Source organism: Scyliorhinus torazame, chromosome 11 (assembly GCF_047496885.1).
Source record: "Scyliorhinus torazame isolate Kashiwa2021f chromosome 11, sScyTor2.1, whole genome shotgun sequence".
Classification (NCBI taxonomy): Eukaryota; Metazoa; Chordata; class Chondrichthyes; order Carcharhiniformes; family Scyliorhinidae; genus Scyliorhinus; species Scyliorhinus torazame.
Genome location: NC_092717.1, coordinates 41,851,763 through 41,865,271, shown reverse-complemented (window position 1 = coordinate 41,865,271; position 13,509 = coordinate 41,851,763). Strand labels below are relative to the sequence as shown.

At 46.2% G+C, this 13,509-nt stretch overlaps 1 protein-coding gene across 2 annotated transcripts in view; it reads right to left on the bottom strand.

Moving 5' to 3' along the window:
* Nucleotides 1-42: 42 nt before the first annotated feature.
* Nucleotides 43-13,509, bottom strand: part of LOC140385246 (collagen triple helix repeat-containing protein 1-like) — a 145,440-nt gene continuing 131,973 nt past the window's right edge. For both annotated transcript variants that reach the window (XM_072467172.1, XM_072467174.1), the window contains 2 exons: nucleotides 2,842-3,058; nucleotides 43-537 (listed from right to left, as the gene is read on the bottom strand). In XM_072467172.1, the coding sequence (XP_072323273.1) occupies nucleotides 392-537; nucleotides 2,842-3,058 (363 nt within the window). In that variant the 3' untranslated portion in view covers nucleotides 43-391. The remainder of the gene's footprint in view (nucleotides 538-2,841; nucleotides 3,059-13,509) is intronic.

Below are 13,509 nucleotides of genomic sequence, written 5' to 3'. Positions count from 1 at the left end.
ACTTTGCAATTTTATAACATTAAGGAGAACAGTACTGAATAGTTCAGCAAGTACATTTTTATTCAAAAGGTAGCAAAATTACTTTGGGTGATATCAATTTAAGTTGATCACATTTTTTTGCAAATCAAAAGACATGTATAATATGTAGCTGTATCACAATGAACTTTTACACTATCACACAAGTCAAAATTATTCTCATATAGTCCAAATTTCACTTGTATTTCCATACTTATGTTCGGGTACAGAAGTACAACTGCATCCATTTGCTAAAAATTTTTTTAATATTTATTTTAATTTCACTGGATATTTTAAAGTTACCAAAATGTTTAATTCAAAATCCATGTGTGAAACAAATGGAGCAGAAATGGCTCTTGATCATTTAGAAACAAAGCTATTTTGGCATCTCCTCGATTATCATCCGTGATACTGAGTTCCAGCCAGTGGAAGCATCACCTTGTGCATAGCCATTTGAGCACAGCCCAACCCAGATTGAAATATCCACTAGACCAGCATTGATTCCTTCGCACAGCCCTTCCACTGTGGAAAGATTGAATAGAAATTTGTTAGGAAATTGCAAAGAACAAACATAACTGAGATAAAGATCTTAAAAACAAAGTTGCAGTATAAAATTAGTTTCCTTGTGAATATAAGCTTTAGCTGATAAAGTATATTAATATTTCCCATTAAATATTTGTATGGTTCTTTCCCTAACTCTGCCAACTCATGCAGGTGACAAATTAATTTAATATTTTTGTGTTTCAGTGCTTTTTCTCTAATCAATTTTCAACTCCATGTTGGGATTAAGAAACCTAGAAATTGGAGAGTAAGAAATCTGGGTCTAGAGATTTGGAGTAAGTAACCTGGGCCTAAAATTGAGAGTAAGAAACATGGGCTCAGAAATTCAGGAGTTAGAAATTTGAGATTAGAAATTGAGGAGTAAGAAATCTGGGCCCAGGGATTCAAGAATGAGAAATCTGGGCCTAAATATTGGGAAGTAAGAAACCTGGGCCTCGAATTTAATGAGTAGGAGAACCATGCAAAATTGACCTCTTGCATCATCAGTGTCTATGCTATATGAGCTGCTCATAAAAAAGATGGAAATCTGACAAGATACATAAGAACTAGGAGTAGGCAATTCAGCCTCGCGAGCCCGCTCTGCCATTCAATATAATCATGGCTAATCTCCTCTCTACTTCAACTCCACTTTCTGTCCGTTCTCCATAACCTTCAACCAATTACTAATTAGAAATCTGAATATCTCTTCAAATTTACTCAATATCCCGGCATCCACTGCACTCTGGGGTAGTGAATGCCACAGATTTACGACCCTTTCAGAGAAGTAATTTCTCCTAATCTCGGTTTCAAATCTAATATCCCTTATCCTAAAACTACCTTCTAGATTGCCCCACAAGAGGAAGCATCCGCTCTACATCTACTTTGTTAATACCTTTTATCTTGTATACCTCAATTAGGTCTCTCGTTCTACTGAACGCAAGAGAGTATAGGCCTAAACTGCGCAATCTCTCCATAAGACTAACCCCTCATCTCTGGAATATATGTACTGAGCTTCCTCTGAATTGCCTCCAATGCAACTACATCCCTCCCCAAATAAGGAGACCAAAACTGTACACCGTACTCCAGGTGCGATCTCAGCAAAGCCTTGTACAGTTGCAGCAACACTTCCCTACTCTTGTACTCTATTTCATTAGCTATAAAGGTCAAAATTCCATTTTACTTATTGCCTGCTGTACCTGCATGCTAGTTTTCTGCAACTCATGCACAAGGACACCCAGATCCCTCTGCACTGCCACACTCTGAAATTTGTCTCCATTTAGAGAATAAGTGGCCTTTCCATTTTTCTGCCCAAAATGGATAACCTCACACTTAGCCACGTTAAACTCCATCTGCCAAATGTTGGTCCACTCACCTAACCTATCTATATCCATTTGTAAATTTCTTATTTCCTCATTGCAATTTAGTGTCCCACCTATTTTAGTGTTATCTGAAAATGTGGCTATAGGACCTTCTATCCGTACATTTAAGTCATTAATATTGTAAATAGTTGGGGCCCAAGGACTGAACCCTGTGGCACACCACTAGTTACATCTTGCCAACCAAAAGACCCATTTATCCCGACTCTGCCTTCTGTCGATTAGCCAGTCTTCTATCCAAGCTAATAAACTATCCCTAATCCCATGTGATTTTACCTTGTGTATTAGCCTTTTGTGCGGCATAAACACTGGGGCAACAGTGAAAGAGATCAGATGGGCAATAAGTGGTTATGTGGAGAAGTGCTCACTTTTGATGTGAGACTAAGAGCAGCATTCCTGATTCCACATTTGGCTGCAAATCGGGTAAAGGCAATTTTTAAAAATTTGACTTTTTAGTGAAGGGCCCAGGTTTGGCTGCTTGTGCCTGAGGGATCTGATTGCAGCAAGCAGTTCTTGGGTGTCATCTCCCTTAAAGGGGTCTGAAATAATGTATTAAGCCCACAAATGTCATTGGCAATGCACCAAAAGCCTATTATAGAGGGTACTTTGAACACAAGGGTGCCTTATCCGATATGGTGAGCATCAATCCCCTGGTGTATGTGTATATGTATATGTATGCACGTGCCTTAATGGACCCTTTGGTGCCCATTTTGCATGGAAAGGTGCTGAACAATTCAGTTTAGAGGCATATAGTCTTTGCTTTCTCCACAGCTTGTAATAACTGCTAGTCCCACAACTGAAATCAGCAGCAACCAGGGATTTAATTTTCAATATTGTAGCAGATTTTTACACAAATATATTTGCAAAGAAAAAATAATTTGCTGCTGAAGCGCAAGTGTTTATAACAAACCTGAAGATGTGCGATGTATATTAATAGTAGAGTTGAATTCTGGGCTTCCTTGATCTAAATAGACGATGGCTTCAATTGGCAGTGGACCATTGCACTCAGCACCATTAAATGTAAAGTACCAGCGTTGACAGCAAGCACTTTTACATTTCAGACGAAGGGAACCAATGAATAACACCCTGAGAGCACTGTCTGTGCGCATCTTGGTGAATGTGCATTCCTGAGGCAAGACACAAATAGGCATAAAATCAGTATTCAAATATCTTAACATATGACTTTGTAAATCATATTCTCTTCTATCCAAATAGGTGAATTTCTTTCTATCAAGGCATGAGGCTAAAGAGTTGGTGTTTTGGGAAAGAGGGGTTCCTTTGTGTGGAACTAAGACAAGAGGGAAATGTAGAAAGGGATTGACTCTACCTGAACCAGGATGGGTTCCATGTCTTTGCAATAACGACAAATAGGTGACAAAGGCTTCAAGCTAAATGGGAGGGTTGGGAATGGGATGTACAGAAAATTAAATAAGTCTAAATATAAATGAAACAAGGGTTTAGAAAAGACTAAAAATTATGGTTAAAAATGAAGAGGAGCTACTATTAAAAATGAGTTAATGTGTACAGTAATACACACGGCCCATAAAATAAAACATGAAAACTGGAATATGTTGCAAAAAAATCAGACATGGTAGAGATTACTAAAACATGACTGCAGTATTTAGGAAAGATAGAAAAGGAAAGGTTTGAGGTGAGTGGGTGAAGTAGCTGTGCTTATTGGGGAAAGCAATTGCAGTGGGAAAAGTGATGTTTGCTTCCATTCCCCCAAGGGTGGTGATGGTGTATTTGTATTGTTACAGGACTAGTAATTCAGAGACCCAGGCTAATGCTTGGGCCTCTGGTTGAATCCCACCATGGCAGATGGTGAAACTTGAATTCAATAAAAGTATCTGGAATTAAAAGTCTAATGATGACCATGAAATCATTGTCAATTGTCGTAAAAACCCATCAGGTTCACTGATGTCCTTTGGGAAAGGAAGTCTGACATTCTTATCTGGTCTGCTGTCCTTGCCTGGTCTGGTGCACATGTGACTCCAGATGCATAGCAATGTGGTTGACTTAACTGGCACCCATAGACTAGTCGAGCAAAGCCCGATATCGTCATATTCACCAAATTATACTTGCCAGACAACATCTTTGACACCACCGTTACTGGGTATGTCTTGAACCACCATCAGGGCGGACCCACCTGAGGTGGTGGCATAGTGGTGTATAGTTGGGAGGGAGGTACTCTGCAAGTTGTCTCTGGGCCTTATAAAGTCAGAATGGAACGATTGGGGGAATGCAGAATATTGAGTCCAGACTCCATGAAGTCACGTGGCCTCAAATATGGGCAAGTAAACTTCCTGCTAATTACCACCTGTTGCGCCCCCTGTCCCCTCAGCTGATGAAGCAGTGCTCCTCCTCCATGTTGAACACCAATTAAAAGAAACATTTGAGGGTGGAAAGGCATAGGATGTCCCCTGGGTGACGGAGTCCACTGAAGTTCCATGTCTATCACAAGAAGTGGCTCAGACCTGACCAAGTCCTGAAGGTCATAGCTTCTAGACTGTGTCTCTGGCAGCTGGTGAGAGAACCAACAAAATGGAAAAATCTATTCGATCGCATCCTCACCAATCTACCTGTTGCAGATGCGTCCATCTAAGACTACAATGGTAGGAATGACCACTGCAGAGTCCTTGTGGAGATGAAGTTCCATCTTCACATTGAAGATGCCCCCCCATCGTATTGTGTGGCACTAACATCATCATAATTAATTAGGTCGATTTTGAACAAATATTGCGACTCAAAAACTGGGCATGCATGAGATGCTATGGGCTATCAGCAGCAAAAGCCCCAATCTGTAACATGATTTGACATATCCCCCATTCTACCATGACCATCAAGCTGGGAGATCAACCCTGGTTCAATGAAGAGTGCAGGAGGACATGACAGAAGCTTCACCAGACATACCTAAAAATGAGAAGCTACAACATTCTGTGGATGACATGCATGCCAACCAGTGAAAGGAGCATACGATAGACAGAGCTAAGCGATCCCACAACCAACAGATCAGATCTAAGCTCTGCAGTTTTGTTACATTTAGGGGGGGGGGGGGGCTGCCCCCCTTTCCCCCCAGGCAGGCTGATTACATGGAACATTAGAAGGCTGAATGGGCCGGACAAGAGGGCTCGCGTGTTTGCACATTTGAGGGGCCTGAAGGCGGATGTGGCAATGCTACAAGAGACACACCTAAAGGTTACAGGCCAGACGAGATTGAGAAAGGGGTGGGCCAGCCAAGTATGCCACTCCGGGCTGGACTCAAAGACCAGGGGGGTAGCGATCTTGATCAGCAAATGAGTGGCCTTCGAGGCAGGGAGAATCATGTCAGACAAGGGGGTAGGTACATAATGGTGAGTGGGAAGCTGGAGGGGGTGGGGGTGGTACTCGTGAACATATCTGCACCAAATTGGGATGATGTGGAATTTATGAGGCGGGTTTCAGGTAAGATCCCAGACTTAGAGTCACATAACCTGATCATGGGAGGGGACTTCAATACAGTCATTGATCCGGAATTGGACCAGTCAAAATCCAGGACAGGGAGAAGGCCGGCTGCGGCAAAGGAATTGAAGGGGTTTATGGAACAGATAGGGGAGTAGACCCATGGAGGTTTGCACATCCAAGGGCAAAGGAGTTTTCCTTTTCTCACATGTCCACAAGGTATACTCTCGTATCGACTATTTTGTTCTGAGCAGGGCGCTAATACCGGAGGTGGTGGGTACTGAGTACTCTGCAATCGCAGTGTCTGATCATTCCCCACATTAGGTGGATCTACAGGTTAGCGTGGAGAGAGGGCAACGCTCGCTGTGGAGACTGGATGTGGGGTTGCTAGCGGACGAAGCGATCTGTGGGTGGGTTAACAAGTCCATCCAGAACTACCTAATCCAGAACAAGTCCATCCAGCAGAGGGCAGTAGAGCGGAGCTGCTGATAGGCTGTTGTGGGGAAAATTTGCATCAGTGCATTGTGGTCACTGCATCTCGAAGGTGGTTTGTGGAGGAGCTGTTGCCAAGTGACAGTTAACTTGACTTGAGAGCGGCGGGGACACAGGATAAAAGAGTGCGAGGAGAGCGGCGGGGACAAGGATAAAAGACACAGCTGCCGGAGAAGCGGCCTTCAGATTTTCGGCAGGAGCAGTGACCAGGGGTCTGTCGGGAAGGTAAGTTTTCCTCTTTAAAAACTTTGAAGCGTGACATCCAATTAGCAGTAGCTGGGAAAAATGTAACTCTTTGTGTGTTGGTAAGTATTGTGATTGGTAAGTAAAATCTTTATTCCTTTCACTTACTCATTATTTGATATATTTGTAATCAGTTAAGGTAAAGTGTAAAAATGGCAGGAGATCCCAGACCCATGTTATGCTCCTCGTGCTCAATGTGGGTGAGGTCCCGAAGGACTGGAGAATTGCTAATGTTGTCCCTTTGTTTAAGAAGGGTAGCAGGGATAATCCAGGAATTATAGACCTGTGAGCTTGACGTCAGTGGTAGGCAAACTGTTGGAGAAGATACTGAGGGATAGGATCTATTCACATTTGGAAGAAAATAGATTTATCAGTGATAGGCAGCATGGTTTTGTGCAGGGAAGGTCGTGTCTTACAAACCTAATAGTGAGGAAGTGACAAAGTTAATTGATGAGAGAAGGGCTGTAGATGTCATATACATGGACTTCAGTAAGGCATTTGATAAAGTTTCCCATGGCAGATTGATGGAAAAAGTGAAGTTGTATGGGGTTCAGGGTGTACTAGCAAATGGATAAAGAACGGGCTGGGCAACAGGAGACAGAGAGTAGTGGTGGAAGGGAGTGTCTCAAAATGGAGAAAGGTGACTAGCGGTGTTGCACAGGGATCCGTGCTTGGACCACTGTTGTTTGTGATATACATAAATGATCTGGACGAAGGTATAGGTGGTCTGATTAGCAAGTTTGCAGATGATACTAAGATTGGTGGAGTTGCAGATAGTGAGGAGGACTGTCAGAGAATACAGCAAAATATAGATAGATTGGAGAGTTGGGCAGAGAAATGGCAGATGGAGTTCAATCCAGGCAAATGCGAGGTGATGCATTTTGGAAGATCTAATTCAAGAGCAGACTATACGGTCAATGGAAGAGTCCTGGGGAAAATTGATGTACAGAGAGATCTGGGAGTTCAGGTCCATTGTACCCTGAAGGTGGCAACGCAGGTCGATAGAGTGGTCAAGAAGGCATACAGCATGCTTGCCTTCATCGGACGAGGTATTGAGTACAAGAGTCGGCAGGTCATGTTACAGTTGTATAGGACTTTGGTTAGGCCACATTTGGAATACTGCGTGCAGTTCTGGTCGCCACATTACCAGAAGCATGTGGATGCTTTAGAGAGGGTACAGAGGAGGTTCACCAGGATGTTGCCTGGTATGGAGGGTGCTAGCTATGAAGAAAGGCTGGGTAGATTAGGATTGTTTTCGTTGGAAAGACGAGGTTGAGGGGGGGACCTGATTGAGGTCTACAAAATTATGAGGTATGGACAGGGTGGATAGCAACAAGCTTTTTCCAAGAGTGGGGGTGTCAATTACAAGGGGTCACGGTTTCAAGGTGAGAGGGGGAAAGTTTAAGGGAGATGTGCGTGGAAAGTTTTTTACGCAGCGGGTGGTGGGTGCCTGGAACGCTTCGCCAGCGGAGGTGGTAGAGACGGGCACGGTAGCATCATTTAAGATGCACCTAGATAGATATATGAACGGGCGGGGAACAGAGGGAAGTAGATCCTTGGAAAATAGAAGACAGGTTTAGATAAAGGATCTGGATCGGTGCAGGCTGGGAGGGCCGAAGGGCCTGTTCTTGTGCTGTAATTTTCTTTGTTCTTTGTCTTTGTACCTGGAAACAAATGATACGGGGGAGGTCTACGCAGCGACGGTTTGGGAAGCTCTGAAGGCAGTGGTCAGAGGGGAATTAATCTCGATACGGGCCCACAGAGAAAAGGCGGAACGGGCTGAGAGGGATAGATTAGTGGAGGAGATACCCCAGGTGGACATGAGATACTTGGAGGCCCCGGACGCGGGGCTGCTGAGGGAGCGGTGGAGGTTACAGGCGGAGTTTGGGCTGTGGACCACAGGGAAAGTGGTTGAACAGTTCAGGAAGGCAAGGGGGGGGATTTATGAGTACGGGGAAAAGGCAAGCAGAATGTTGGCGTACCAGCTCAGGAAAAGGGAGGTGGCCAGGGAGATAGGTAAAGAGTAGAGGTGGGAATACTGTCCTGGACCCAGCGGGGGTGAACGAGGTGTTTAAGGACTTCTATAGTAAATAATATGAGTCGGAACCCCCAGCTGGGGTGGAGGGGATTAGGCAGGTTCCTGAGGGTAGATGAGGATCTGGTGGAAGGGCTGGGAGCCCCAATTGAGATTGAGGAAATAATCAAGGGGCTGGAGGGCATGCAGTTGGGCAAAGCCCCGGGGTCTGACAGCTACCCGTGGAATTCTACAAGATGTTTTCAGAGGTTGATAGGGGAAGACCAGACAGAATTTGTAAAGGGCAGGCAACTCAAGGCCAATATTCGAAGGCGTTTAAATGTTATGATGTCCTCAGAAGGAGAGGAGGTGAAGGTGGTTGTAGCGATGGATGCAGAGAAGGCTTTTGATCGGGTGGAGTGGAATTACCTGTGGGAGGCGCTGGGAAGGTTTGGGTTTCGTGAGGGCTTTACTGACTGGGTGCGGTTGCTCTATCAGGCATCAGTAGCGAGTGTTGGTACGAACCGGCTGAGGTCTGGGTACTTTAAACTACACTGAGGGACGAGGCAAGGGTGCCCCCGCTCCCCGTTACTGTTTGCTCTGGCCATAGAGCCATTGGCCATGGCATTAAGAGCCTCTAGGAACTAGAAAAGGCTGGTGTGGGTGTGGGGGGGGGGGGGGTGGAGAGCACCGGGTCTCGCTTTATGCAGATGACACCTGCTCTTGTATATTTCAGACCCATTGGAGGGGGTGGAGGAAGTAATGCGAATCTTGGGGGCATTTGGCAATTTTTCGGGGTATAAATTGAACATGGGGCAAAGCGAGATATTTGCGATCCAGGCAAGAGGACAGGAGAAGAGACTGGGAGAGCTGCCGCTTAGAATGGTAGGGAAGAGCTTTCGATATCTGGGAATCCAGGTGGCCCGGGAATGGGAGGCATTGCACAAGTTTAATCTATCCCGGTTGGTAGAACAAATGGAAGGGGACTTTAAGAGATGGGACATGCTCCCGCTATCACTGGCGGAGAGGGTACAGACCTTGAAAATGACGGTCCTTCCCAGATTTCTGTTTGTCTTTCAGTGCCTCCCCATCTTCATCCCAAAGGCCTTTTTCCAGTGGGTGAATAAGGATATTTCGGGCTTTGTGTGGGCGGATAAAACCCGGCGAGTGAAGAAAGCGTTGCTGGAGCGCAGTCAGGGGGAGGGTGGGTTGGCGCTGCCGAACTTCTGCAATTACTACTGGGCGGCTAATATAGACATGATTAGGAAGTGGGTAGTGAGGGAGGGGTCGGCATGGGAGCGGATGGAGGCGGCGTCATGCAAGGACACCAGTTTGGGAGCACTGATAACGGCACCTCTTCTGTTCTTGCCTGTCTGATACTCCATACGTCCGGTGGTGGTGGTGGCTCTGAGAATCTGGGGGCAATGGAGGAGATATAAGAGAGTGGAGGGAGCATTGGTTTGGACCCCGATTTATAATAATCATAGGTTTGTACAGGGTAGGCTAGATGGTGGGTTCGGGTGTTGGCAAAGGGCAGGAATTAGAAGGATGGGGGATCTATTTAGAGATGGGAGCTTTCCCAGCTTGAAAGACTTGGAGGACAAAGTTGAATTGCCAGCAGGGAACAGGTTTAGGTATTTGCAGGTGCGAGACTTCCTGAGAAAACAGGTGCTGGCCTTTCCGCTGCTGCTGCCACGGGGGATACAGGACAGAGTAGTCTCCAGTACCTGGGTGGGAGAGGGGAAGGTTTCAGATATTTACCAGGAGCTTTGGGAGGCGGAGGAAACTCCGGTGGAGGAACTTAAGGGCAAGTGGGAGGACGAGCTAGGTGGAGAGATAGAGGCGAGTCTATGGGCGGATGCCCTATGCAGGGTTAATACCTACTCATCATGTGCCAGACTCAGCCTGATACAATTTAAGGTAGTCCACCGGGCACACATGACAGTGGCTAGGATAAGCAGGTTTTTCGGGGCAGAAGATAGGTGTGCGAGGTGCGCGGGAAGCCCAGCAAATCATGTTCATGTGTTTTGGGCATGCCCGAAGCTTGGAGGGTTTTGGCAGGATTTTGCTAAGGCAATGTCCACGATACTAAAAACACGGGTGGTGCCGAGTCCGGAGGGAGCGATCTTTGGAGTGTCGGAAGATCCGGGAGTTCAGGGAGCGAAAGAGGCTGACGTCTTGGCCTTTGCCTCCTTGGTAACCCGGAGACGGATCTTGTTAATGTGGAGGGACTCCAAGCCCCCGAGTGTAGAGACCTGGGTTAGTGACATGGCTGGGTTTCTCAAGTCTGGAGAAAATAAAGTTTGCGTTAAGAGGTTCAATGGGTCGGGTTCATCCGGAGGTGGCAGCCGATCGTCGACTTTCTCGGGGAAAATTAAAATGTCAGCAGATGCAGTATTCCAAGGGGGGAGGGCGGGGAGGGGTGGATTGTTGTTGTATGGTTGGGGTTTGTGAAGATTGAGATGGGGGAAATGTTTATTATACCATGTTGATGTCACTGACTATGTTATTTTTATAAAAAATTTCAAATACCTTAATAAAAATATTTTTTTAAAAGATAAGGAGTCAAGGATTACTGGGGCCGGTGGGGGGGGTGAACTCTGAAGTGCCTCCTTGGAAGATCAGATGCCCTGTCTGAGAGAAGTTTTTATAAACAGGATATCCTGCAACCTTTGCCTGAACAGCATGGGTGCACTGTAGGTGCATTAACACCGTAGAGGCAGCTGGCAACCCTCATATTTAAAGAGCGGGGGTTCATCACTGAGGACCCTCTCGCAGCCAAAGGTTAACTATTTGGATGAAGAGAGCTGGGCCCAAACTCCCTGATGTTGCTGGCAATGGCCTGGGGTCTCGGAGCTCCTGACCTGGGCGGGAGTGAGTGAGCGGAGTGAGCACAAGTGCCTCGCTAGATGGCAGAGAAGGTGCGGCAGTCATGTTAAGAGTGGGGGAAGGTCACAACACAGACTTTCCATCAGGAGTAAAGGCACAGTGCAAGCTCTGGCTGCCCAGGTGCATCGAGTGTAATAGCAGCAATAGGATCTCTGGTTGCCCAAAGCTGGGTATCGACCGTGCATAGTTGTATCTCTGCTCATTGACTCTGTTAGATCTTGTGCCCTCTCACAGCCCAGCGAGTCAGGCTACTATAACCACTTGGCCATCATGATTATGTGTCACCACTCAGCTGCAGCACTCTCCAAGTCTGTGTCAGGGGAAGACGCCCTCAATGGCAAGGGCTGAAGGTCACGGGCCAGGCAACTTGCGTGGTAGCCGAGAGTGCTGGGCAGTGATGGGTGCCGATCACCCTGTTTCACCCTTTCCCAAACCCAATTCCCCTTCACTGATCACCCTGTTCCCCTTTCCCCCACTCCAAGGGTCCATGTGATATCACACCAGATTGATGGGCCTGTGTTAGCACTGTCAGCGACTCACTATTCATGGCAGGAGAGTGATGACCACTTGTTTCAGGAAAGCTGTGGTGCTCTTTAGGTTCTGATTAAGTCTGACTCCTGTCTTTCTGCTGACAGCGCACTGACTCCCATCCTCATGCCTGAGCGTGCATCAGTGGCACTTTCATTTGGACCACAGTTTGGGTGGCACCTCTGTGTCCAGTGAGTGACGAGGATTGCATTCCAGGACGTCCGGCACTGTGGGTTTCATGGAGAAAGTCCCGATGGGGAGACAGACCCACCTTGTTGTAAAGTGTTGAATGACAGAGGCATTGCATGTTTCCGGTGACATATTTTAATGGTGAACATTTCATGCGACAATAATCCAATCCCCAACTATGATTACTGACCTCACCAGTGCCCACTCTGTTATCCGATAACTTCTTAATTTTCCATGGTCTAGTGCTATGTCTAGGTGTCTCATCAGGATGCAAATCAAAGGTGGAGGCGGCCTGCTGCCATCGGCACCTTGTGGCCTTTGATGTATAATACATGCTATATAATACATGGGCAAAATTTTAATATGCCTCTCAAACCAAACAGGCTTGGATGCACATGGTCAAGGAAGTGAGTAGCAGGTGTGTAGTCCCTCGAACTTGGAGCCAGCGTCAAAAGGTTCAATGGCCTGAGGGCAGAAAATATGAGTGGCACCTCACTGTCAAGTGCTATTCCCACACTCTGACTCTGACAGCAATTTCCTGCACAACATTCTTCAGAACAATACACTTTGCAGCTCCATTCATTCCTCTCCCCAGACACTTTTACACATTCCCATCTGAACAGCCAACACTGACATTTACCCTCATTTTATTGGCATCTCAGTCACCCTCCACAACTGGCCTCCATACAAACCATTTCTGACATGCATGAATCCTTGCTTTCTCTTCTAGGAGAGGAGAGAACAGGGCTTCAGGGACAGTCAGACACCTGGAGGTGGGGGAGGCGGTCCCTGCCCACCGAGGCCACTAGAAAGATGGTCTTGTTCCTGGAAGCTGCAGATATCGGCAATGAACTGTGGTGAAAGCATAAGTCTCATAAGTGCTCACACATATCAAAAAAGCTGAACCTCCACCCACAGTCACTGTGTTGGAGCTACCAACTTCTAGGAGTTGGTGGTGGTGGGGGGGGGCTAGGTAGGGTGCTCTTTCAGAGGGCGGGTGCAGACACAATGGGCCAAATGGCTTCCTTCTGCACTGTAGGAATTCTATGGCAGTTGGCGCTGCTGCAGGTGTTACCCCTACCTCTCCTGGTGTTTTTAGTTTTGGTGTTGCTGCTCCTGGGTCCTCACCCAGGATCCATGCGTTGGCTGTACATTCTACTCCTTGTTGCAGTGTAGGCTTACAGCCGGGAAGATGCGATTAAGGTGTCTAAGTTTGGTGAAATGACTTCCAAAAAATTGGAAATCACCTGTGACACAGGCTGTCACTTCATTGAAGTGAATGATATAGATGCAATTAAGAGGAAACGAGACAAGCAAAGGTGTTAGAAGGGGATAAATAGATAGTTACAATGGTAGATTTTGAAGAGAAAAGCTGGGAAGAGGTTTGAGTGGAGTATAAACAGCATGGACGGGTAGGCCGAATGGCCTGTTTCGGTGTCGAATATTCTATGTGATCCTAAATTATCCTATTTCACATCTCAAATTATTACAAAATGTCATTTTCTGAAATTATCCCATTTTGTTTCTGAATGACAAAACTGTTTTGGAACCCAAACATTGTTACCCTCCGACTCAAATAGAAATGTGGTTGGCAAGAGTGACAAAAAAAATCATGTCGAGAAACATACGAGGAACTATTCCCTACCTGCTGCGGTGAGGCTCCGCTGATTTATTGTTCCCCTTCTCGGCCTCAAAAGGTTAACTATCACGTCAGCACCATTAATCACATCATTAACTGGGCCTCTAAGGCATTAATTATCAGCTCTAAATGGCTGCAGCAAG